This window comes from Suncus etruscus, chromosome 14 (genome assembly GCF_024139225.1).
Source record: "Suncus etruscus isolate mSunEtr1 chromosome 14, mSunEtr1.pri.cur, whole genome shotgun sequence".
Taxonomy (NCBI): domain Eukaryota; kingdom Metazoa; phylum Chordata; class Mammalia; order Eulipotyphla; family Soricidae; genus Suncus; species Suncus etruscus.
The window spans coordinates 88,055,400-88,081,718 of record NC_064861.1 but is presented as its reverse complement, the minus strand read 5'-3'; the positions used below and the strand labels follow the sequence as shown (position 1 = coordinate 88,081,718).

The following is a 26,319-nucleotide window of genomic DNA, read 5'->3' as shown; positions in this document are numbered from 1 at the left end:
GGTCCTCCCCCTTCCCAGCGACCTCTTGCACCAGGCGGTGTTGGCCCTGCGGGTCCCTGGGCCTCCCTGACAGACCACGCCCCCGCGACAAAGCCACGCCCCAATCCAGAGAAACCCCACCCACACACCAAGCCACGCCCTCCAGCGGCAAGCCACGCCCACGGACACGCCCCCAGGCGGGCAGGGGGCGGGGCCGGCGGTGCAGGTGCCGAGCCCGGAGCGAGCGGCGGCGGCGGCGGCGGCGGCGGCGGCGGCGGCACCACCATGGGCCGGGCCCGGCGCTTCCAGGGGCCGCTGCTGCTGCTGCTGTGGGCGGCCGCGGCGGGGCCAGGTAGGGGGGATCGGGGCCCGGGGGCTGCGTCGGGCCGGGGAGGGGGCGCGCGGCGCGGTGACAGCTCGGCGATCGCGGGGCCGCAGAGGCCGAACAATGCGCGCGGGGCCGGGCCGGGCTGGGCTGGGGTGGGGTGGGTCGGGGTTGGGGGCCCCTTCCCGGGGACAAAGCGCGGCGCGGCTGGAGGAAAGGGGGCGCGGGCCCCGAGGCCCGACGTGCCGCAGCATCCCCCCCATACCCGCACAGGCCCCGATCCCGCAGGGACAAAGGGCCTGAGACACTCACTCCCCCCTGCAAGCGACCCCTCACATCTCCAGGCCTTCTTCTCCAAGCAGGGTGTCCCCCTGCCCCTCTGTCCCCATGTCCCTCTGTGTCCCCCTACCCTTGTCCTCTGTCCCCCAGCTTCCAAGTCCTGCCTCTCCTCTCTCTGTTTCTTTCTCCTTGCTTCCCTGGACCCCCATCTCCCTGTCCCGTCTTTGTCCCACCCACTCTCCATCTCTGTCCCTTTGCTCTCCCCTGTCCCTTTGGATTGGGTCATCCTGTCCCCCTCCGCCCTCCATTTCTGCCCCCCATTTCTCCCGTCTTGCTGTCACCCACCGTTTCACCGTTCCCCCCATCTGTCCCATCTCCTTGTCTGTCTCTGTCCTGTCTTTGTGCCACGCTCGCTCATGTCTTCGGGCTCCCCTCCCCACCTTGTCTCACCATCCCCTCTGTCTTCTTCCTCCCCACCTTCCTTACAGTCCCCCCACCCCCATCTCAGGCACCCCCGGTGCGCAGCCTGCCTGGGTGCCTCTAAAGGGAGGAATGCAAGCGTGCGAATGTGGGTGGTGGGAGTATAGGGGGGACCGTGGCCTGCAGATGCACACCAGCACCTTGCCCCTCCAGGGCACACACCCAGGCTCTGACTTCCGGGGGGGGGGCCCTCCAAGGAGCAACCCCTAGTCGTCTGGTGTCTACTGTGCCAAGTCGGCACCCTCCTAGAGACGGTGACCCTGAGATAGGGGACAAGGTCAGGACATGTCCCCCACAGTCACTCTGACACCCACTGTCTCTCCTACCCGCTTGCCAGTCACACCCGACTTGGGGGCAAAGGCCAGAGCCACCATCACCTCCAAGCGCCTGTCCCCTGTGAAACTCAGAGACCCCGCAGCAGGATTCCTAGCCCTGAGCCCAGAGAGATTTTTGGGGGGAGTGGGGAGAGCCTACAGGGGGACCCCAGGCTTGAGACACACTGACCCTTCTCCGTAGCCCTTTTCCACTGACCTCACTGGGGTACTTGCATTCTCCCCATCTTTCCCCCAGGCCGACTTACTGTCCTGTCCTTTCCCAGATGGGATCTTGGCCCCTGTCACTACATTTCTATTCCTTTTCTTCTTCTTTCCTTTCTTTTTTTCTCTTCTTCCTTTTTTAGTTTTATCATCATTATTATTTTTTGGTGTTTCCCCCCAAAACACATATTATTAGATTTTGGTGTTTCCTCTGTGAACCTCTAGAACCAATGCACCTGAGGCTCAGAGAAAGAGCGAGTTTTAGGAGGCACACTGCTCTGTGGAGTCCACACTTCTCCCACCTTAGAAGCGGACCCCTGCAAATTCTAGAACCTTGGTGCTCTGGCCTTGTGGCTTTATGCAGGTGCTGACAGCAGGGCCCCTGGGACACTCCCAGATCAAGCCTCTTTGGTGCCTGGGATCTGGGCAGCTTAGAACCACCGTGCGAAGGGTGCTCCTGCCTGGTGCCAGTCTAAGGTGTGTGTGTGGGTCCAACCTGGCCTCTTGTTTCATTTTAAAGCCACTGCTTCCTGGCCCCTTCATTCCTCCTGTGCATTTTCTCAGGGTGACATGGCCAGGAGAGGGTGCTGGGTGTCTGGGGCAGGGGTCTTCTAGGGGAGCTGGGACACTGGCTACCCTGGTGTCATTTCCTTGCATCTCCCACTCCCCTCTGATGGTAGGATGGGGGCACTTGAGCTCCCAGGTGATGGCTCACTCTCCACAAGAGGTTCCTGAATGTCTGCACTGCCCTCTGCCTCTCCTCCCCTGGTTTTAGGGGCCATAGATGAACCCTGCCATTTCATTCTGAGTCACCCCTTCTCTCCTGCACAGCCACCAGCACAGAGGGAAGGATGCGATCTCTTTGTGCCCTTTCAGAAACGGATCCCCACTTTCTGGGTTCACCCTCCTGCCAAGAATCCCAGAATCAGGGTGTGTGTGTGTGTGTGTGTGTGTGTGTGTGTGTCCATATGTGTATGGTGGTGGGCAGATGGTGGCCCCAGGACCTGAGATTCGGCTGGAGGAGAAAGCAGATCTGTACCTGGAAAAGAGAGGGGGCTGTTGGGAGTAAGGAGGCACTGGAAGTGGGGGGCTGTGTTGGTGGAGGTCATTGGTCTTGGGCATCAGGGTCCTGCCTGTCCCCCAAGACTCACTTCTCTGGTTAAAGTTCTGGCAGGTTGAAGAAACTGAGGGTGAGTCTACTGTGAGTCACCCCAAGGACTGCTCTTGGGGGGGGGCTGTCACTGACCCCCACCTCACCCACCCTGGAGTCCTGGAGTCTAGGAGTGGATTCCAAGACGGGGACACAGGGTGGCCGGGGGGCCGGGTGGGTTAATGGCGTGCGAGCCTGGCCTGTCGCCGTCCCTCGTCCCTCAGGGAGCACAAAGGCAGCTTTCTCTCGGGGTGCGGTGGGGGGGGGCTGAAGACAGGCAGACTCGCCAGCGCCCAAAGGCCTGCTGCACCAGGCCCCCAGCACCCACTAGCTCCCCACCCTGTGCATCCCTTGCTTGCACTTCTGGGGTCAAGTGCCTGCACCCTGCTTGGAAGCGGCTGCCTGGAACCATGGGGGTGTCAGAAAGACAGTGGTGCTCAGTGCCAGCTTGACCCCACACCCTGGGAAACTCTAGAGGTCCTCATGCCCCCCCACTTGCTGGGCCTGAAGCCCAGAATCTGGGGAGTTCTGATTATCCCAAGAATGTGGGGGCCACAGGGGGGACTTTGTATGTGAGGTTGCTGACTCACACAGCGCCCCCATCCCATGCCTGGGGCCCCAGTAGGAGGAGGACAGAGAGGGCAGGATGGGGGTCACGGCTGTGAACTGGAAGCCAGAGTTTTCCAGGAAAGGAAGGCCACGAACCTGGACATCAGGGTCTGAGGGAGGAGGTGGGAACCTGGATTTGAGGGTCTAAGGGAGGAAGTGGGGTCCTGAACTTTATTTAGGGTCCAAGGGAGGAAGCTGAGAGCCTAGACTTCAGGGTCTGGGGGAGGAGGTGGAAACCTGGACTTCAGGATCTGAGGGAAGAGGCTAATAACTTGGATTTTTGAGGTCTGAGGGGGGAGACTGGGGGTCTGGACCCTTAGGCCTGAGGGAGAGCGTTTGGGACTTTGGAGTCTGAGTGGGGAGACTGGGGGTCTGGACTCCTGAGCCTGAGGTCTTGAAGGAGGGAAGGGTCATAGTGGAGGGACCTCCTGAGTCCTATGAGGAAGGGGCTGGGGGTCCCACTGCAGGTTTCTGAGGAGGGGGGCCGAGACCCCGAAGCCCAGGTCCTGGAATACAGGCTCCTTCACAAGGCTGTGCTGGGGAAGAATTGATGCTTTGTGCGAGGATGTTCGGACTCCGCCATTGATGGGGGGCTGCGGGGGGGTTCCACCAGGATGCAGGGATGTACCACCTCCCGAGGGGAGGCAGTAAGAGGAGGCAGCAGCCACCCTGGAACCCCTGGGGAGCGGGCACACACTGGGTGGCTGTGACCTTCCCGGAAGTGTGACCTTGAGCTTCCTTTGGGTCCCCGCTGATTTTAGGACCCAGGAAGTGCCCCCCACCTGGCTTGGTTTCCGTGGAAACCAACAGCTGTGTGCTTTGGACCCCAGGTTCCTGGGTCCGAGGAAGGAGGCTGATGAGAGCCCAGATGCCTGGGTCCCACTGAAAGAGGGTACTGGGAGCCAGGGCACCCCCGGATCTGGGCTGCTGAGGTCGAGTGGGCCTCAAGGTTTGCATTCTTGGTGTGAGGGGGAGAGTAGGAGGGTCTGGGTCTCTCCATATCACCTGCTCAGCCTCTCTGGCTCCTAGATGCTGCCCTGGCCCCTTCCACAGCACCATCCCCATGACGACTGCAGACTGTCAACACCGTTTAAAGGGCCAGTGCCCCAGTCCCCCAAAGCTCAGCCCCTCTCTGACCAGAAAGTCCCGCCTCACCACCCCCCCAGTCCCCGAAACAAAAGCTCATGGGACATTAATATTCCAGGCACAGCCACGGTTGGTTACTGACTCCTCAGGAGGGGGAGGGAGCAAGACAAAAGCCCCCCACCCTCACCCCATGTGCACCCTCGGGCAGGGAACAGGGGATCCACGGGGTGTAGGGACAGATCCAGAGGTCCAGATGATTGCCCAGAGATGTGGAATTTTTGCCACTGATTTGCCCGACTGAGACCTCTGGGCCTCATTCTCCACATCTGTAAAATGGGGGGGGGGTGTAGGCCTGAGCTCCCCTTCCCTGGACAGGCTTCCGGGGGACTTGAAAGGTGCCCAGGTGGGCACCTGTCTTGGGAAGCTGCAGGCAGCAGGGTTTTGTGTTAAGGTTGATTGACCCCTAGGAAGCAAATCCGGCATCACCCACACTTTACAGCCAGGGCACTGGGGTTCTGAAAGGCATAGCTCCTGCCCAAGGTCCGAATGGGGTCAGGCCCCTGTATGGGAGAGGAGGAGAAGTCGCAGGAGAGATGGGACGGACAGGAAGTGAAGTGCTGGCCTGGCGTGTGGCTGACCCCTGTTTTCAGCACCGCAGAGAGTCCCCAAGCACCTCCAGGGGTCTCTCCTTAACCCCTGGTGTGGCCCGAGATCACCATTTCTTCCACCTCTCCAACTGAAAAACAATAATGAGTGTAAGGACTTTGTGAGGTAGGATGGAAATGAGATGGAAATGAGACAGAGCATCAGGACACTTTCAGGGGTGCGACAGTAACCATGGGGGGGAAATCACAGCCCTGACTTCCTGGCGCGCGCTTGTGTGTGTGTGTGTGTGTGTGTGTGTGTGTGTGTGTGTGTGTGTGTGTGCAGACAACAAACAAGAGAGCCGATTAATAAAATGATGTTGGTGACATTTCCATGGCAGAAGACACCAGTGAGGAAGCAGGAAGTGCTGGGGAGGTGAGGGGCCACCGCCGTTTTGGGCCCCAAATCTCCCAAAGGAGAGCCAGGGACCATCATGGGGGTTATGGGGGACAATGTTCCAGGTAGAGGAAAGAGTAGGTGTACTGGCCGTTCTGAGGCCCAGAGTGTTATCACCAAGGCCAGTGAACCTGGAGGCAGGTGAGTTAGGATGGAGTCCATGGTCAGGGCTGTGCTCAGAGGGATCCCAAAACTGCCTGAGGGTGGGGGGGTATAGTGAGGGGAAGCAGTCCAGGTGTTATTTTTCAGAACAGAACAGGCAGCCTTTGGTAGGGGACTTGGTCTGTCTTGCCTTATTTTGAAGGGGTGCTTCCAAGCAGTGTTTAAGATTAGTGGTGAGGGGGCTCACTGATGATTTTTACCCAAGCAGGCCAGCATGTTCAGTGCAGGAGCTTGAGGGTATGAAGGTGAAGTTGGGGAGATTTGGGTCACCCCAATAGTGCTCATGATGTGCAGGGGACTGTGTGGTGACAAGAATCAAACCTGGTACTCTCACTGCTGTATTATTTCTCTCCCATGATTTCGTTGTTTTGGAAAAAAAAAAAAAAACCTTCAAGGCTGTTGTGTTGAGGGTGACCTGGAATAGGTGTTGATGGCCCGCAAGGAAATGGGGGAAACTCTAAAAGGATCCTTGTCCTGGGTGCTGTTGGATTGGGCGTGAAGGAGGCAGACAGGGGCGAATGGCTTTGGTTTCTGTTGTGGATGCAGAATGGCTAGATCTTGCTGAGGGAATGGAAGCTGGAGATGAGGGAAAGGAGAGGAATTTGGACAATTTCCAGATTTGGAGTCAGAGCCACTGGGCGGATGAATGTGACATTTACCGAGACTGAGAAAATACAGGGAGGAATCTATTGGATTGAATGTGTGCAATTTCTCCAGGAGGTTTGGTATTAGGGGTTAGGTCAACCCTTAATAGTGGCTTAGGTATACAAAGTAATTTTTTTTTCAGACATAAAAGAGTCCAGAAGTAGATATCTAGGGCTTTTATGGCAGCTTTCCATCATTAACAGACACTCAAGCACCTGCCAGCTCTTGGTCCAGCCTCACTCGCTCATGTCCTTGGTCCAAGATGGCTGCCAGAAGTCAATCATCACATCCTATTTTCAGGAAACAGAAAGGTGATCTAATGAAAAGCAGTTGGCACCTTTCTTTTAGGAAGTTCTCCTCATGTACCTGCATTTATACCAAACCAGACACAACTTTGGAATAGGATATCACTAAGTTCCATGGGAGTTTCTGGAAAGGGGTTCTTTCTGCTGGATCACTGGGCAACCTTCAAATGCAATCAGGGTTCATTTGCTAAGGAAAAAGGCACAAGTGCATGTCAGGAGGGTGAGAAAAATCACTGTCTCTGATGTCATTCCCCAGAATTAGCCTTTGCCGGGCCTCATACTTCACATCAGCTTCCCTAGTTCATGTGCAGAGAACACAGTGCTTCTGCTAGTTTCTCTTCCCATCAATACCAAAGGATTTCAGGGCAGGGACCTTCTCTGACTCATCTCCGGGCACGAGCACGCTGGCCCTGAAAACCCATCTGCTATTCAGGAACTACTTAAAGGAATGCCTAAGACTCGAAGGCACGTTGGAAGGGACACAAAAAGATAGTTCTGCAGCATTTAAAGGTAAAGAGCCAGTTTTGTTCGAGGTCCTTTCCTGTTCCGGAACTTCAACTGATCTTTAGGATAAAAGTGAATCCTGGGGCCAGAGCAATAGTCTAGGAAGGAGAGTGGTTGCCTTGCATGCAGCTGACCCTGGTTCAACCCCTGGCATCCCATAGAGTCCCCTGAGCCTGCTAAGAGTGATCTCTGAGTGCAAAGCCTAGAGCAAGCCTTGAACACAGCTGGGTGTTGCTCCCTGAAATACAAAGCAAACAAAAGTGAATCCTGGGAGCCCTGGTGACAGTGCTTCCAGGAACCCTGGATTTGAGTCTGAGCACCACCTGTGTGGGCCTCCCAGTAAGCAAATCCATGTGCTTGACATTTGGGGTCCTTTGACAGTCATCCTACATTCTCCCAGAAATGAAATTAGAGGGCTGGATGCTACTCTTACACTGTGACCTTGTGCAAGTCATTGTCTTTCTTTGGACCAATTTTTTTCATCTATACAGTGGAATTTGGGGAATGGAGGCTGATAACAGTGCTTTACTTTTATCATTTTATTATTTTGACCCTTTATTATTATATTATATTATTTATATATTATTTATTTGTTTTTTGGTTTTTGACTATGGGGCCCCACTTGGCAGTACTCAGATATTACTCCAGACTCTGCTCTCAGAAATTATTCCTGGCAGGCTTGGGGGACCATATGGGATGCCGGGGATTGAACCAAGAATTGAATCACTCTGGCCTCTGCAGTGTTTACTTAGATACTGTGATAGTGAAATGAAAGTTGTCATGGTTCTGGCTCAGCACCTACCTAATAACCTATTTTGTTACACAATTGTCACAGGTTTTTTTTTTGGGGGGGGGAGGGGGGAAACTCCTGGCTCTGCATTCAGGAATTACTCCTGGCTGCCTGTGGGGACCTCTGGGATGCCAGGGACTGAACCTAGGTTAGTCGTTTGCAATACAATCACCCTACCCACTGTATTATTTCTCCAGCTCCTTTTATTTCAATTATTGTTTTAGTCGTAAACAGCAACCTTTCAGTGATATCTCATAATTATCTGAAAATCAGGAACTGGAATTGTATTTAGCTGGTGATTCTTCTGCTCCCCATGGCATTGATGGGGGTCACGTGGTGAACTTAGTTGGCTGGTTTTGGCCAGGGAGTTACAGAGGGCTTTGCCCACAGCCTGTTTTGGTTTTTTGTTTTGTTTTGTTTTGTTTTTTGCTTGTTTGTGTGTTTGTTTTTGGGCCAAACCCAGCAATGCTCAGGGGTTATTCCTGGCTCTGCACTCAGAAAACTCCTGGAAATGCTCTGGGGATCATATGGGATGTCGGGCAGCAAACCCAGGTTGACTGTAAGCAAGACAAGAGCCCACCCTGCTGTGCTATAGCTCCAGCCCCACAGCTTGTGGTCTTGATGGGAATGACTTTGGGTCAGTTTTCCACTTCATGCTGTGTCAGGGCACCTTTCCATTCTCTCTCTCTCTCTCTCTCTCTCTCTCTCTCTCTCTCTCTCTCTCTCTCTCTCTCTCTCTCTCCTTTCTTTCTTTCTTTCTTTCTTTCTCTCTCTCTCTCTCTCTCTTTCTTTCTTTCTTTCTCTTTCTTTCTTTTCTTTCTTTCTTTCTTTCTTTCTTTCTTTCTTTCTTTCTTTCTTTCTTTCTTTCTTTCTTTCTTTCCTTCCTTCCTTCTCTCTTCCTTCCTTTCTCCTTCCTTCCTTTCTCCTTCCTTCCTTCCTTCCTTCCTTTCTTTCTTTCTTTCTTTCTTTCTTTCTTTCTTTCTTTCTTTCTTTCTTTCTTTCTTTCTCTTTCTTTCTTTCTTTCTTTCTTCTTTCTTTCTTTCTTTCTTTCTGTCTTTCCTTCCTTCCTTTTCTCTCTCTTCTTCCTTTCTTTCTTTCTTTCTTTCTTTCTTTCTTTTTTCTTTCTTTCTTTCTTTCTTTCTTTCTTTCTTTCTTTCTTTCTTTCTTTCTTTCTTTCTTTCTTTCTTTCTTTCTTTCTTTCTTTCTTTCCTTCCTTCCTTCCTTCCTTCTTTCTCTTCCTTCCTTTCTCCTTCCTTCCTTTCTCCTTCCTTCCTTCCTTCCTTCCTTCCTTCCTTCCTTCCTTCTTTCTTTCTTTTCTTTCTTCTTTCTCTTTCTTTCTTTCTTTCTTTCTTTCTTTCTTTCTTCTTTCTTTTTCTTTCTTTCTTTCTTTCTGTCTTTCCTTCCTTCATTTCTTTCTTTCTTCCCTTTTTACTTCCTTTATTTCTTTCTTTTCTTTCTTTCTTTCTTTCTTTCTTTCTTTCTTTCTTTCTTTCTGTCTTTCCTTCCTTCCTTTTTCTTTTTTCTTTCTTTCTTTCTTTCTTTCTTTCTTTCTTTCTTCTTTCTTTTTTCTTTCTTTCTTCTTTTCTTTCTTTCTTTCTTTCTTTCTTTCTTTCTTTCTTTTTCTTTCTTTCTTTCTTTCTTTCTTCCTTCTTTCTTTCTTTTATTGATTGAGGTTCTGTGATTTACATTACTGTTATTGGTCGTTTCCCATACACATTATTCCAACATCAATATTAAACCAATTAAAAAAATTTTTGGCAGGGCTGGAGCAATAGCACAATGGGGAAGGCATTTGCCTTGCACATTGCTAACCCGGGGTTTGAGGGTTTGATCTCCGGCATCCCATATGGTCCACTGAGTCTGCCAGTGCAGAGCCAGGAGTAACTATTGAGTGCCTATGGATATGGCTTGAAAAAAAATTATTTTTGGCAAAGTAAGTGTTGTGTGTGACCATTATGCAAAATTAAGAAAATAATTGGGGGCTCAGAGTAGTATATCGTAGGTATTTTAGTCACAAGTGGCCAACCAGGTTTGATCCCCAGCACCATATATGGTCCCCTGAGACTGCCAGGAGTGATCCTTAAGCACAATCAGTAGAAAACCCTGAACACTTTTATGGGGGGTGGCCCCTAAATTTTTACTTTTGGGGAGGTGTTTGTCATCTTCATTGGGGCTCAGACAACATGCCTGAGGTGCCAAGGATCCAACCCAGGCCTGCCACATGCAAAGCATGTGCCTAGCTCTTTGAGCCTGTGTAAAGCTGTGTTATTATTTTTTGAGGGATGACCTGGCTCTGCACCCAGGAATCATTCCCAGCAGTCTAGCAGGACCATAGGGGATGCCAGGGATCAAATCCAGGTTGACTGCGTACAAGGCATATATATATATGTATACATACATACATATGTATACATATATAATAGGTATAGTGTGCAAATGTGTGTGTGTGTGTGTGTGTGTGTGTGTGTAGATAGTTTGAGGGTCATACCCAGCAATGCTTAGGACTTACTCCTGATTCTGCAGTCACTGGTCATTTTTTTTTTTTTTTTTTTTGGTTTTTGGACCACACCTGGCAGTGCTCAGGGGTTTCTCCTGGCTGTCTGCTCAGGAATAGCTCCTGGCAGGCACGGGGGAACATATGGGACACCGGGATTTGAACCAACCACCTGAGGTCCTGGATCGGCTGCTTGCAAGGCAAACGCCACTGTGCTATCTCTCCGGGCCCTCACTGGTCATTCTTGGTAGTACTCAAGGGAGCATATCGATCCAGAGCCCTGTTTTATTTTTGTTTGTTTTTGGTGCTCAGGGGTTACTCCTGGCTATGTGCTCAGAAAGCACTCCTGGCTTGGGGGACCATATGGCATGTGAGGATCGTGGTTCCTTCTAGGCTAGTGCAGGCAAGGCAGACCTCTTATCGCTTGCATCACTGCTCCGGCCCCACAGAGCCCTGTTTTTTGTGTGTGTGTGTGTGTGTGTGTTTTTTGGGGTTTTTGGTTTTTGGGCCATAACCAGCAGCGCCCAGGGGTTATTCTTGGCTCTGCACTCAGAAATAGCTCCTGGCTGGCTCGAGGGACCATATGGGATGCTGGGAATTGAAACTCGGTCTGTTCCGTGTCAGCTGTGTGCAAGGAAAATGCCCTATCACTGTGCTATCTCTCCACCCCCTTTTATATATATATTGGCTTTTGGGTCACACCCGGCAGTGCTCAGGGATTACTCTTGGCTCTATGCTCAGAAATTGCTCCTGGCAGGCTCAGGGGACCGTATGGGATGTCGGGATTTAAACCACTGACCTTCTGCATGCAAGGCAAACACATTACCTCCATGCCATCTCTCTGGCCCCCCCCTTTTATACTTTTAATTAATTTTTGTTATTGGAGAGGTGTGTGTTTGGGTCACATTTGGCATACTTTGGGTAACTCCTGGCTCTGTGCTCCATGTGTTGCTGGGGATCGAACTGAAGTTGGCTGCATTTAAGATAAGAGCCTCGGGCCCGGAGAGATAGCACAGCGGTGTTTGCCTTGCAAGCAGCCGATCCAGGACCTAAGGTGGTTGGTTCGAATTCCGGTGTCCCATATGGTCCCCCGTGCCTGCCAGGAGCTATTTCTGAGCAGACAGCCAGGAGTAACCCCTGAGCACCGCTGGGTGTGCCCCCCCCCCAAAAAAAAAGATAAGAGCCTCAATCTTTATAACAGTTTCTACCACTCATAAACTAACTTCTGTGCTGAGAAAGAAAAATCAGGCACAATAATTATGTGCTGATAACAATTGTGCAGGGAAATTGTGAATTTTCTTTTTAGGATTTGAACAAGGACAGCAGGAAAATAATGCTGAGGCTGATTGGTCTACAAAGACTTTGGGCTTAGTTCTAGGCTATAAATATAATCCCTACCTTTCCCTCATGGATTTATTGGGGGACTTCACGGTTGTCAGGTAAAGTCCTGCAGGGCCAAAGAGAGAGCACAGTGGACAGAGGTTTGCTTTGCATATGGTGAAACCAAGTTTAATCCTTGACACCCCATATGGTCTCCCTGAGCGCAGAACCAGGAGCAAGCCCTGAGCATCGCTGGGTGTGCCCCCCCACCCCAGCAAAACTAAACAGGGCATGCTTCATGGGAGAAGCCAGGACATTTTATTCAGGGCATGCTCGGGGATGGGCAGCTTTGCAAACAAGCCACCACATGGGCCAGATGTGAAAGATATGGTTTGTACCTTAGCCCTGTTTTCTTTCCTTGCTGAGATCACAATCACACTTTTTTTTCATTTTTGGTTTTTGGGCCACACATGGTGACGCTCAGGGGTTACTCCTGGCTTTGCACTAAGAAATCATTCCTAAAAAAAAAAAAAGAAAAAGATAAAAAAGAAATCATTCCTGGGGCCTGGAGAGATAGCACAGTGGTGTTTGCCTTGCAAGCAGCTGATTCAGGACCAAAGCTGGTTGGTTCGAATTCCTGTGTCCCATATGGTCCCCCGTGCCTGCCAGGAGCTATTTCTGAGCAGACAGCCAGGAGTAACCCCTGAGCACCGCCGGGTGTGGCCCAAAAACAAACAAACAAGAACAAAAAAAACCCAAAAAACAAACAAACAAACAAAATCTAACAAAAAAGAAATCATTCCTGGCTTGGGGGACCATATGGGACACCGGGGAATCGAGCCGAGGTTCGTCCTGGGTCAGCTGCGTGAAAGGCAAACGCCCCACTGCTGCGCTATCATTCCAGCCTCATAATCACACTTTCAAACTCGCAGTTTGGGGGGTGGGCTAGAGAGTTGGTACAAGAGTTAAGGTGCTACCTTGAGCATGGCTGACCCTCGTTTGATCCCTGGCACCACATAGGGTCCCCTGATCATCGCCAGAAGCAATTGCTCAGCACAAAGGCAGGAGTAAGCCTTGAGTTCCACTGGGTGTGACCCCAAACCAGAACCAAAATAATAATAATAATAATAATAATAATAATAATAATAATAATAATAGGGGCCGGGCGGTGGCGCTGGAGGTAAGGTGCTTGCCTTGCCTGCACTAGTCTAGGACGGACCGCGGTTCGATCCCCCGGCGTTCCATATGGTTCCCCAAGAAGCCAGGAGCAACTTCTGAGCACATAGCCAGGAGTAACCCCTGAGCGTCACAGGGTGTGGCCCAAAAACCAAAAAAAAAAAAAAAAAAGAATAATAATAATAATAATAATAATAAAGATAAAATAAGAGAAAGACTTAGAGCTTTCTTCTAGAGCCTTTTTCCTCGACTATCCTGCTTCTCTGTCTCTGGTCTGTGTGTCCAGAAGCAGATTTTTCTCTATCTGAGTCTCCAGAAATGCTGGGTGGAACCGAGGGGACAAGATTTGGAAAGAGCAGCTGGGTTGGAGTGGGGGGAAATGAGAGAAGCAGGGGAGAAAGAAGAAAGGGCGCTGCAGGCCATCATGAGTGAGTGTCCCTCTGTCTGCTGGCCCAGGGGCAGGACAGGAAGTACAGACCGAGAACGTGACAGTGGCCGAGGGCGGTGTGGCCGAGATCACCTGCCGACTGCACCAGTATGACGGCTCCATCGTTGTCATTCAGAACCCTGCCCGTCAGACCCTTTTTTTCAATGGCACTCGAGGTGAGTTTGGGGGTTACGGGTGAGCCCCAACTTGAGCATCCCCCAAGAGAGATTTCCAGGTTCCAGGGCCCAAGTAGGGAAGGAACTGGAGTGTTGGACTCCTGGTCTCATGGGCATGAGGTCGGGATTGCTTTGCGTCCCCAAAGGCCTCTCTGGGTAGCTCCCCTTCGGCTCAAAGGAGACAGAGGCAGAGGCCTAGAGGATCCCTGAGGCCCCCAGGGGCCACAATCCTTCTCACAGCCACTGCCTCACTCCCTCTAGCCTTGAAAGATGAGCGCTTCCAGCTCGAGGAGTTCTCCCCACGCCGGGTGCGGATCCGCCTCTCCGATGCCCGCCTGGAGGACGAGGGAGGCTACTTCTGCCAGCTCTACACGGAGGATACCCACCACCAGATCGCCACCCTCACGGTCCTGGGTAACTGCACCCCCCCCACACACACACCCACATCCCCTCCTCTTCACCCTTACTCAGCTTTTCTCCCGAGGTCTGGCTCTCACTTCTTGCCCCTGATCTTTCTTATGGTCAGACCTTATGGCCTGGGAGTGATAGCATAGCAATTGGCTTGGGTTCTATACTCAGCATCCCAAAAGGTCCCTGAGCTTGCCAGGAGCCATTTCTGAGCACAGAGCCTGGAGGAACCCCTGAGCATCACTGGATGAGGCCCCCAAACAAAACAAAACAAAACAAAACAAAGCAACAAAATATCCCAGACCTTATGGCCAGACCTCGGCTCTGGCCACCCAGGACCCTTATTCCCTTTGATCCCTGGGACTCTGCCACCGGATCACTTGGAACCCACTCAAGTGCTGCTTTGAGCATCCTCCCTGACCCACTTTTCCCTACGGCAGTGGCCCCGGAAAATCCCGTGGTGGAGGTCCGAGAGCAGGCAGTGGAGGGTGGTGAGGTGGAACTCAGCTGCCTGGTCCCACGGTCCCGCCCTGCGGCCGTTCTCCGATGGTACCGGGACCGCAAGGAACTCAAAGGTATGTGCCTAGGGAGGGAATGAGTCAGGCAGGCCCCCTGAAATCCTGGGAAGGGCTTAGAAAGGGGGATTTTAATGTCTGCAGAGCTTGCATTCGAAAACTGAAAACCAAGGTTGGTCTGCAGCAACCTACTCAATCAGTGTGGAGCTATAGAATAGGGAACTGAGAGAGACTGAGATAATGAGATAATAGTAGAGGCCCACGGCCGTTCTGATGAAGGGTTTGGGTTTGGAATGTGGTAAGCATGCAACCCTATCGTTAACAGTATTTGTAAATCACAGTGCCGCAAATAAACTAAAAACTGAAAATCATAAAGAATGACTTAGGGCCGAGGCAATAAATAGCACAGCGGTACAGAGTTTGCCTTGCATGCAGCCGACCAGGGATGGACCCGGGAGGGACTATCCCAGGTTTCCTATAGGAACCCCTGCAGGCTTGGAGTAATTTCTGAGCGCAGAGCCAGGAGTAACCCCTGAGTGCTGCTCCTGGATGTGACCCTAAACCCCCCTCCCCCCAAAAAAAGGAAAAAAGGGAAAAAAAGAGAAGGGTGAAACCGGGAGAAGGGGAAAGGGAGAATCTTTGGAAAGAAAGGGCCAGAGGGCTGAGCTGGAGCAGGGCGGGGCTTTAGTGACAGGAGGCGGGCTCTTTGGGCAAGGGGCGGGGCTTGGCAGATAGCTTGCTTTGGGATTGGCTGTGGTGGTGGGTGGGCGGAGCCTAACGTGTGGGGTGGGCGGGGCAGGAATGAGCAGCGGCCAGGAAAATGGCAAAGTCTGGAGCGTGGCGAGCACTGTAAGGTTTCGCGTGGACCGCAAGGACGACGGCGGCATTGTCATCTGCGAGGCGCAGAACCAGGCCCTGCCCTCCGGACACAGCAAGCAGACGCAGTATGTTCTGGATGTACAGTGTAAGTGCCCTGAGGGCTGGGCCCTGGTGGTCCCTAAGGCTCCCCAAAATTATGGCCACCCACCCCACTTATGGGAAAAATCACTGTTGTCCCTTTTGTCTCCCTACAGACTCCCCCACGGCCCGCATCCATGCCTCCCAAGCGGTGGCCAGGGAAGGAGACACATTGGTGCTGACATGTGCTGTAACAGGGAACCCCAGGTGAGTGTTGGGACCTCAAGTCTCCTAGGCCCTAAGCACAGGGGTCCAGGGTAATTGTGACTCCCCCAAGGGGAAAGTGTGAACAGAGAAGGACTGGGGTCTGGACGTCTGAATCATTTTGTTGGTTTTTGTGCCACACCCTGCAGTGCTCAGGGATTATTTCTGCCTCTGCACTCAGGATTTACTCCTTGTGAACTCGGGTGCAGGGGTGGGGAGGGTATTTTGGATGTGTGGGATCGAATCTGGTTCTGCTGTGTGCAAAGCAAGCACCTTACCCACTGTATTATCACATCAGCCCAGACTTACTCCCATTCTGCACTCAGGGATCACCCATGGCAAGTTCTGGGGACCATATGGGGTGCCGAGGATCAAACCCAGGTGTACATATGCAGCAAGTTTTCTCCCCGCTGTGCTTTCACTCCAGCCTGACTTCTGAGTCTTTTTTTTTTTTTTTTTGGTTTTTGGGCCACACCCGACAGTGCTCAGGGGTTACTCCTGGCTGTCTGCTCAAAAATAGCTCCTGGCAGGCACGGGGGACCATATGGGACACCCGGATTTGAACCAACCACCTTTGGTCCTGGATCGGCTGCTTGCGAGGCAAACGCCGCTGTGCTATCTCTCTGGGCCCCTGACTTCTGAGTCTTAAGGAGAACCAGATCCAGGAAAGGAAGCTGTGAAGCTCCAAGTTTCTGAATTCTGAGGCTGGAGTATGCTGGAATTCCCCATGACGATGGATGGACGCTGAGTCCAAGACTGTTATTTTTTTTCTAGGAAAAATAAAAGAGCTAGTGGGGGAGGGAGCAATAGCACAGCAGGCACGGCATTTGCTTACATGTTGCAGACCCTGGTTCAATCCCCAGCATCCCATATGGTCCCCCACCCACCCAGCTTGCCAGGAGCAATTTATGCATGCAGAGTCAGGAATAGCCATGAGTACTGCAGGGTGTGCCCCACCTCCCAAAAAAAGGAAAAAGAAAAGGGGTGGTAGGGACCCTCTTATTTGGAAATCCCTGGGAGGTGAAAGCTACAAGTCTGGATTTTTTAAAATGTCAACTGGAGTGTCTGAGTGATAGCACATGGTAGGGCTTTTGCCTTGCACATAGAAGACCCAGGTTTGATCGCCGGCATCCCATATGGTCTCCTGAGCCTGCCAGGAGCGATTTTTTTTTTTTTTTTTTTTTTTTTTGGTTTTTCAGACCACACCCGTTTGATGCTCAGGAGTTACTCCTGGCTAAGCACTCAGAAATTGCCCCCGGCTTGGGGGGACCATATGGGACATGGGGGATCGAACCGCGGTCCTTCCTTGGCTAGCGCTTGCAAGGCAGACACCTTACCTCTAGTGCCACCTCGCCGGCCCCACAGGAGCGATTTTTGAGCGCAGAGCCCGGAGTAACTTCTGAGCACTTCTGGGTGTGGCCCCAAAACAAACAAAAGTCAACTGGGTGCTGGACCTGAGTCCTTGACTCTCACTGTGCTTTACCCCTTTCCTAGGCCAAACCATATCCGCTGGAACCGTGGGAATGAGTCTTTACCAGAGCGGGCTGAGGCCGTCGGGGAGACGCTCACACTGCCAGGCCTGGTGTCTGCAGATAATGGCACCTACACATGTGAGGCGTCCAACAAGCACGGCCATGCGAGGGCACTCTATGTGCTCGTGGTCTATGGTGAGGGCCGCTGGGGTAGAGGTGGGGGTAGCTGCCCTGTGGGGTGGCCATTGAGGCTGGGAAAGAACCATCCAAGGGCCTGCAGTAGCGCTTAAACAGAGGCCTGTGCAAAGAATATATTCTGGGTGGGGGTCAGCAGCCATCCGTGTTCTTGTAGTACTGGGACAAGATGTATGTCTGTATTCAGCAGCTCCTGGAATAACCACTCACATTTTGTCCTCCATAAAATAGAAACTGTTATGCCGACCTGCTAGGGATGTTACAAGGGAAATATGAACTAAAGATAAAGGATGAGGCCTAAATGATAGTACCGAGGGAAGCATTTTTGCCTTGACATGGCTGGGTTGGATCCCTGGCATCCCAGATGGTCCCCCATGTCCAACAAAGAATAATTCCTGAGTGTAGAGCCTGGAGTAATCCATGAGCACCGCCAGGTGTGGCCCCCAAAACAAACAAAAGATAAAAGATAAAAGGTAGTTGGAATGGCCCCTAGGACAAAAGAAGTAAAGCTTGGGCAGGGATTTAGGCAGTGTTGGGCCCTGACTCAGTGTATTAAATACCTGTAGTGTTTTAGAGGATTGGGAAGTAAAGCTCACTAGGGAAGAAACACTGTCAAATGGAAAGGGATGCTGGGGCCTGAAAGATAGTATAGTGGATAGGGCACTCACTTTGCATTCAGCCAAGTGCAGATTTGGTCCCCAGTGTCTTGTGTGGTCTCGAGCACTGCCAGGAGTAATTCCTGAGTGCAGAGCCAGGAGTAAACCCCTAAGCACTACCACCAGGAGTGGCTCCCCCCAAATGAAAAGGGATGAGGAATTTCAGTTTTGGGGGATGGAATTGGGGGGGTACAGAGCAGATGATAGTAAGGTGATTTAGTGGCTAATTAAGAACTCTGGAAAACCAGAGCAACATCCCTGAGAGGACAAAGCATCTGGATAGGGTGGAGCACCACAGAGGGTAACAGGCACCAGCTGATTTGAGGAGACATGGCTTATAAAGAAATGATGGGATTGAAGAGTGGTATGGTTGAAGATATTAGCAGAGTGGGACCTAACTGCCACCCTTCTCTGCTGCTGCCCTGCTTCTGTCTTTCTGCCAGACCCAGGTGCGGTGGTAGAGGCTCAGACGTCGGTGCCCTACGCCATTGTGGGTGGCATCCTGGCGCTATTGGTGTTCCTGATTATCTGTGTGCTCGTGGGCATGGTCTGGTGCTCAGTCCGGCAGAAGGGTGAGTGGGCTCAGGGAGGGTGTGGTTACTTGTGGAATTTGGAAAGGGCCAGATCTAAAATCTCAAGATAAAGGGGCCTACCCAGTGAGGTGATCAGAGAGTGGCTCTTATATACTAGTTTCAAACCCTCAGTTAGAAAAGGCCAAGATCCTGGGGCCGGGCGGTGGCGCAAGAGGTAAGGTGCCTGCCTTGCCTGCACTAGCCTAGGATGGACCGCGGTTCGATCCCCCGGCATCCCATATGGTCCCCCAAGCCAGGAGCGACTTCTGAGTGCATAGCCAGGAGTAACCCCTGAGCGTCACCGGGTGTGGCCCAAAAACCAAAAAAAAAAAAAAAAAAAAAAAAAGAAAAGGCCAAGATCCCAACAGGTTGTTTGGTAGTAGATACCTAGTTTGCATGAGATTCAATTCCTGGCACCAGAGGGGGAAAAAAAAGAGATTTCAATATCTGATCAATATTTTAATTTTTCAATCCTGGTCTCAAACACTAACTTAAGCTAACTTAAGGCCATGGTTTTAAATAAAACAATTTATCTTGGGGCTGAAGAGATGGTACAGCGGGTAGGACATTTGCCTTGCATGTGACCAACCTGGGTTCAACCCCCAGATCTCCATATGGTCCCCCGAGCCCACCAGGAGTGATTAGTGAGTGCAGAGCCAGGAATCAGCCCTGAGTAGCTCCAGGTTTGGCCCCAAATTAAAACCAAAACAAACAAAAACAACTTATCTTCCAAATCCATGGATTACTTGGGAGCTCAGCAGGGAAAATACTATCAAGAAAAAGGATAAGGGGGGAAGTATTTGTTCTTTCTGCTCTTTCTGTCTTTTGAGTTGGGATTCCGAGTTCTGCATTGACTTCTCTTTGTCCCCATCTTTCCGCTTCCTGACTTGGATTTGTTCTCCTGCATTCCTGTTCTTCCTCCGTCTCTTCTGGTCTGTCTTGTGCCTTCCCTTGCTACTTCTGCCCATCTCCTGGGTCCTCTGCTGGGACTTGTCACCCCTCAGGCTCCTATCTGACCCATGAGGCCAGCGGCTTGGACGAGCAAGGAGAAGCAAGAGAAGCCTTCCTCAATGGCAGCGATGGACACAAGAGGAAAGAAGAATTCTTTATCTGACCCCTCCTCCACCCCAGGCCTGGGCCTGGGCAGAGGTCCACCCCACTGCCAGCTGCAAAGACATTGACCAGAGTCTGGGATGGTGGGCATCCCCCCACCACTAACACCTCAGACGTTTGAGCAGGGATGGGGGTGTCAGATGCCTGGATCTCTGAAAGAGCCAGAAACAAGGGCCCAGAGGTCTGGGTCCCCCAGGGAGGCAGGTGCCAAAGGTCCAGACTCACCATGTCCAGGGAGGGCAGTGGGAGTGGGTTGGGGAAGCTAACTGGGGGAAGGCCCACACCCCTCGGCTGCAGAACCAGGTCTTGTTGGGAGGGGGTCAGATTCTGGGAAGGGTAGGGTGGGCAGGGAAGGGGAACACAGATTTCTTTGGGGGTTCCAGACCCCATGCCAGCCATTGTAGGAGTCCCACGGAGCTCTGGGCACCTCTTTGCAAAGCCATGTTTGCACGGTAGGGGTACGGGAGGGGGGAGGGTACGGAAACCGGGATTCTGTGTCTTTGTGTCATAACTTTGAGGGGGGCAGTGAGGGAGACAGCCCCAACCCACTACTCCAGCCTCCCTTCCCCAGGCTCCTGGGTGCCCCTTTTCCCCACCTCTTTTCCCCCCCCATCTGTCCCACTCATATTTGTCTCTCTGCCCACCCACTCCTGGTGGGGGCCTTCCCCAACTCTCCTCCAGGCCCCCCAGGGAAGGGGAAAGGAGTTTGGGGTGAGGGTGCGTTGGTCTCTATGGTTTTATATATAATATATTAAAAAATCAAAAACTGTATGAAAATATCAGATTGCACCCTTCCCCCATTCCTGACTTTTGCCCCCTTTTTCTTGTTTTAGAAAAAAAAAAAAAAAACACCCATTTTGTACGGGGAAGGGAATGGGAAGGGGTTTGGCAATCCCACTAACCACCATTAAACTGAGGAGAGAACGAGTCTGGGGTGGCTGTGAGTCTGTCCCGATGCCCAGAGCTGCACAGGTTGTGGGGGGAGGAAGAGGTGTGTTGCTTGAGGACAAGAGAGATCTGGAGAGACCCCTACTCTCCAAGGACACCCTCCACTTTTGAGAAAATGGGAACCTCTGTGGCCACTCTTCATCCAAGTAGTGTTTTCAGTAGCCCCTGAGCTACTGAATCCATCCCATAACCAATCCACGACCTGAACTTTTTCCCACTTACCCGCAATCCTGGACATCTCTAGGAGAGGTACTGATTACTCCCAGGTCAAAACATCCCTGTCGGGGCCTGGAGAGATAGCACAGTGGCGTTTGCCTTGCAAGCAGCCGATCCAGGACCAAAGGTGGTTGGTTCAAATCCCGGTGTCCCATATGGTCCCCCGTGCCTGCCAGGAGCTATTTCTGAGCAGACAGCCAGGAGTAACCCCTGAGCACTGCCGGGTGTGGCCCAAAAACCAAAACCAAAACCAAAACCAAACCAAACAAAACAAAACAAAAAAATCCCTGTCCTCAAAACCTCACTCAAGGGACCCGAGAGATAGCACAATGGTAAGGTGTTTGTCTTAGATGCAGAAGGAAGGTGGTTCGAATCACAGCAACCCATATAGTCCCCCGAGACTGCCAAGAGCAATTTCTGAGCATAGAGCCAGGAGTAACTCCTGAGTGCTGCCAGGTGTGACCCCCCCCAAAAAAAAAAAAACCTCACTCAAGGAGCCCGATAGTACAGTGGTCAGGTGTTTGCCTTGCACGCAGCTGACCCAGGAGATGGACTTCGGTTCTATTCTGGCATCTCATATGGTCCCCCAAGCCAGGAGCTATTTCCAAGTGCATAGCCAGGAGTAATCCCTGAGCGTCACTGGGTGTGGCCCAAAAACCAAATAAAAATAAAAAAAACCTCACCCAAGGGCCAGAAATAATACAGTTAGTGGGGTGCTTGCTTTGCACATGGCTGACCCAGGATCCCTGGTATTTCTTTTGGTTCTCCTGTTTCATGACCCCACTAAGAGTGATCTCAAAGCACATGGCCAGGAATAAGTCCTAAACACTACCAAGTGTAGCCAAAACACAGCCTGGCCTTCAAGCCTACCTCATGCCTTCCTTCAAATTTTAGAGGAGTGACCCTAATTCTTTGTGCCTGTCGCTGATGTTGAAAATGTCATGTGTTGGGGCCGGCGAGGTGGCGCCGGCGAGGTGGCGCTAGAGGTAAGGTGCCTGCCTTGCAAGCACTAACCAAGAAAAGATCACGACCTTGGTTTGATCCCCCGGCATTCCATATGGTACCCCCAAGCCAGGGGCAATTTCTGAGTGCTTAGCCAGGAGTAACCCCTGAGCATCAAATGGGTGTGGCCCGAAAAAAAAACAAAAAAAAAATGTCATGTGTAGGCAACAGGTCAGAGTTCCCACCAGTTAAAGTCACACTTATCTTACCCCAACTTCTACAAAGGTCTAGTCGCAGCCACACCCCATTCACTTCCCTAAAACAAATTTGAATGTGACCTTTGAGAAAAGATTAAAGAAAATCACTTAATTTTATATCTGTACTGAGGTCTGAAAGGTGAGTGCTAGAGCAGCCATTCCAAGATAAGGGAAAGCGTACACACCTTAGGTTCAGGAAACAAAGACCTGGTAGAAAGTTGGGAAAGACTCTACAGTGTTCAAAGGGAACTGGGGCTAGAGAGCAGTGGTTAGAGAGGAGGGCCAGTAAGTAGGGCTTGGCTGTGTTCCCCAATACCATGATAAAGAGTATTACAGAAGTCCTTTGGGAGGTTAAAGCTGGAATGTGAGTTACTCTCTCCAGACAATAGGCAGTGCTTCCAGGGCTTCATAGACTCCCTACATAAAATCTGAGCTCTTAAGGTCACCTGGAGGAGCCTTGCCCTCTGCAATTCTACTCCGAGAGTACTCAAGCAGCTTTCAGTTCCTCAAACCATGCACTTATCTCCCCACCCAGTCCCTTTTAGGCCTTTGCCTTTGTTCTCTCTGCCAAAAAAGCTCTCATTCCAGTTGACTTCTATTCTTTCTTGGCCCAAAGAGCACCATCTCTTGGAATCCTTTCCAGGCCTGGGGCAGGTATCTTCTCTCTTTTAACTTCCTGTGCTCCACTCCACTCACTCATTTTAGATCGGGTTACTCTTGACTTGTGGGGTTCTGATTATGTGTGCCTCTCTTTTTGAGTTTGACCATTATTGGAGTTTGACCATGAGGTCATGGGAGGGACAAAGTTGTGGCACCTAAAGTGCTCCCCGGTGCTGAGCCAGACACACCTAGACGCGCAACCAGCTATTAATGAATGCTGGTTTTAGGATAGGGTGGGTTGGTGGTAAAGATTTTGACCTTTGCGCCCCATTTTGGGAAGCCCAAGGATGCCCATTCACTCCAGTAAATCCTTCCACGCATGCGTTTGGCTCAGGTAGGCGCCGCCCCGCCCCTACATATGCTAATCCCCGATATGCAAATCTCCCATCCAGCACCCGAGGCCTCCCTTTGTCCCGCGCCCAGATTATGCAAATGAGGGAGGACCCAGGCCTGGAGCGAGGCTGGCGGCGGCCCTTCCCCTTCCCCCACATAACGCATCTTTTTTTTTTTTTTTAATAAAATCACGCACGCGCAAACCCTGTTGCGGACCGTACCAAGTAGACCCTATTGGCGAGGGGTGAAGCCCAGAGCCCCTTCCGCGGGCTTCGACGTGAGCTCGCCCCGGAGAGCCCCTCTTCTGAAAGGACCACAGGAACGGTCCATACGGCCGCGCAAGCGCCTCTGGGTAGCCAGACATCTGCCCAGTCGCGCGTTCCCGCACACCCCACGGGCGGCGCAGGCGCAGTGGTGCCCGGGCGTGCAGCTGCCGCCGCCGCCGAGTTGACCGCCTGCCGCCACCGCGGTGGTGAGTAAGCCCTTGGACGACGGTGCGCGCGGGGCCTGCCGGGAAACGGGCGCTACGGCCGCGCTGCATGACGGGAGTGACGGCTCCCCGCCTCGCACTGCACTGGCCGGAGGCCGCCCCTGGTGGCCCCGAGGACGACAACCCGGGCGCGGCTCCTCGTTGACTCCCTCACGCCCTCCCCCTCGCGGGGCATGCTGGGAAATGGGGGCCCGCCCCGGTGCATTGTGGGAGACGGGCGTACTAGACCCCGGTGCATTGTGGGCAAATCCCTTCTCTCAGCGAGGATGTTGGTCCCTTGGGTCGGTCACATCCTCTGGGGCACGCGGGAAGTTGGAGGGGCTTCGAATGAGCTGTTAGGGATCGGTGGGGGGGGCGTTTTGGGGCCGTCCCTGGGCATCTTGGCTGAGGGATTATTGGGGTCTCGGTGCATAAGTTGTCTTGGGGTTGTGAGTTAAATTAAGCCTCCTTGACACCCCTCGAAGGTCCTGGAAACCAGACATACAGCCTGGCCACCAGAGGCATTGTCGGAAAGGAACACTGACATCTGGGAGTGTTCTACCCTCAACCCCTTTTTTAGAATATTCTGGAAGGGGTGTTGGGAAAGAGGAGGGGCTCACTAATTGCCCGATGTTATGGTTTTTGGTCACCTCCATCAGAAACTCTTTAATTGTCCCAGGTTAAAAAAAAAGGTCCGGGCCCGGAGAGTTAGCATGGAGGTAAGGTGTTTACCTTTCATGCAGAAGGTCATTGGTTTGAATCCCAGCATCCCATATGGTGCCCCGAGCCTGCCAAGAGCGATTTCTGAGCCTGGAGCCAGGAGTAACCCCTGAGCGCTGCCTGGTGTGACCCAAAAATCAAAAAAAAAAAAAAAAAAAAAAAAAAAAAAGGTCCAGCAAAATTTGAATTTCAGAAAAGCTGTAAATTTCTTAGAAAATGGACCCGAAGAGATAATACAGCGGTAGGGCATTTGCCTTGCAGGTAACCTACCTGGGTTGGATCCTCAGCATCTCATATGGTCCCCTAACCTGTCAGGAGCGATTTCTGAGCCAGGAATAACCCTGGGACACCGCTGTTGTGCCCCCCAACCCCAAAAGTGTATAGTTCTGAATAGTACATTGACATACGCTTATAGAGTGCACTTAAAGGGTATCATCCTTTTATTTGATAATTCTGGTTACATTGTCCATGCATAAAGTTGAATTTTCAAATTAAATGGAGCTCTGGAAGCAATAGAATGTGCTAAGAATTAAGAACTTATGCCAGAGAGATAGCACAGCTGTAGGGTGTTTGCTTTGCACAAGGCAGATCTAGGACAAATGGTGGTTCAATTACCGGAATTTTATTTGTTCCTCTCAGTCTGCCAGGAGTGATTTCTGAGTGCAGAGCCAGGAATAACCCGAGTGCCGCCGGTGTGACCCCCCCCAAGAGCCCCCCCCAAATAAAAAGAACTAAGAACTTCTGACAATTTTTCTTTTGACCACACCCATAGCCGCTCACGGCTTACTCTTGGCTCCATGATCGGAGGAGATCATTTCTGGTGGGGCTCTGGCGACCATATTGGGTGCTGGCGATAGACAATAGGCGATAGGCTGTGTGCAAGGCAAGGGCTCTACCTGCTGTACTACCTTTCCAGCTCTGCCCCTCTTTTGGTTGGTTGCCTTGGTTTTGGTTTTTTGGTTCATAATGGCAATGCTCAGAGGTTACTCCTGGTTCTACACTCAGAAATTATTCCTGATGTGCTCTGGAGATCACATAAGATGCCGGATTTAGAACCCATGCCATCTGTGTGCAAGGCAAACACCCTTCCCACAGTACTATCACTTTGGCACCCCAACTTCGGTTTGATCCCCTGCATACCTATGCTCTCCCAAGCACTACCAGGAGTGGCTCCTGAGTTTGGTCAGAACTAAACCCTGAGTAATGCTGGATATATCCCCCAAACAAAAGATTGGCCAGAGGCAGTGGCTATATTTGAGCTTGAGGTGTGCTTTGGAGAGATCAATTTATATGAACAAGTTTACTGAACTTCAAAAAAAATATATTTTTAGAGGAGAGGGATTTTTTGCTTTGCTTTGAAGTCCAGTAACTGGAGTGAGATTATAGCTGGTAGGGGAGTCACACCTGGTGGTGGTGCTCAGGGGGGTTATTCCTGGCTTGCTGCTCAGAAATCGCTTCTGGCAGCCTCAGGATCATATGGGATCCTGGGATTCAAACCACTGTCCATCCTGGATCTGCTTCATGCAAGGAAAACACCTTACCACTGTGCTATCTCTACGCCCGCCCCTGGTAGGAATCTACCTTGCACCTGCCAACTGGAGTTTGATCCCCAGTATCCCACAAGGTCCCCTGAGCATCAATGGTTGTGGCCCCAAATAAAAACTAAATAATCTGGTAGGGGCCAGAGCGATGGTGCAGCAGTAGGGCATTTGTCTTGCACGTGGCTGACCCAGGACGGACCACGGTTCAATCCCCCAGCATCCCATATGGTCCCTCAAGCCAGGAGCAACCCTTGAGCATCACTGGGTGTGACCCCCCCAAAAATATAACCTGGTATATCCCCATTACACCAAGCAATCCCTGACCCTAACTGCTACTTTAGTTCTTCCCTAACCCAGTCTTTCTCACAATTCAGTACAACTGAAGAGTTCCTACTTGGCTATATGATGACCATGTTCTGTTCTCAGTTCTACCTACCATACAACACACCAATGATTAGGAGCCCAGTGGGTTCTGTTGCATGGCACTGAAGGCCTCTAGAAGGGGCCTTTAGAAGGGGCAGGGCCAGCAGACCAGGCTGCTGTAGGCACTCAGAAACAGACCTAGAACTGCCTTTGTCTTTGCTTCCAGCATAGAGCACACCAGCTGCTCCAGGGAGCCGGATGCTATATAAAAATATTTGAGTCACCACAGACCTT

General features: G+C 51.7%; 1 protein-coding gene across 1 annotated transcript; it reads left to right on the top strand.

Annotated features, from left to right (window-relative positions):
• Positions 1-217: 217 nt before the first annotated feature.
• Positions 218-20,503, top strand: CADM4 (cell adhesion molecule 4). The gene is made up of 9 exons (XM_049787288.1): positions 218-331; positions 13,338-13,484; positions 13,746-13,898; positions 14,333-14,467; positions 15,207-15,371; positions 15,481-15,571; positions 17,063-17,235; positions 18,335-18,463; positions 19,468-20,503. Exons 1-9 carry the CDS (start codon positions 265-267, stop codon positions 19,575-19,577), a joined length of 1,170 nt encoding a protein of 389 aa, XP_049643245.1. The 5' UTR covers positions 218-264; the 3' UTR covers positions 19,578-20,503.
• Positions 20,504-26,319: the final 5,816 nt, after the last annotated feature.

What these genes read in the sequence shown, in the direction of transcription:
- CADM4 (XM_049787288.1), top strand. Translation starts at nt 265, where the DNA reads ATGGGCCGGGCCCGGCGCTTCCAGGGGCCGCTGCTGCTGCTGCTGTGG. An exon ending in GTATGTTCTGGATGTACAGT is followed by an intron (nt 15,372 to 15,480) that starts GTAAGTGCCCTG and finishes GTCTCCCTACAG; the next exon opens with ACTCCCCCACGGCCCGCATC. An exon ending in GTGCTCAGTCCGGCAGAAGG is followed by an intron (nt 18,464 to 19,467) that starts GTGAGTGGGCTC and finishes GTCACCCCTCAG; the next exon opens with GCTCCTATCTGACCCATGAG.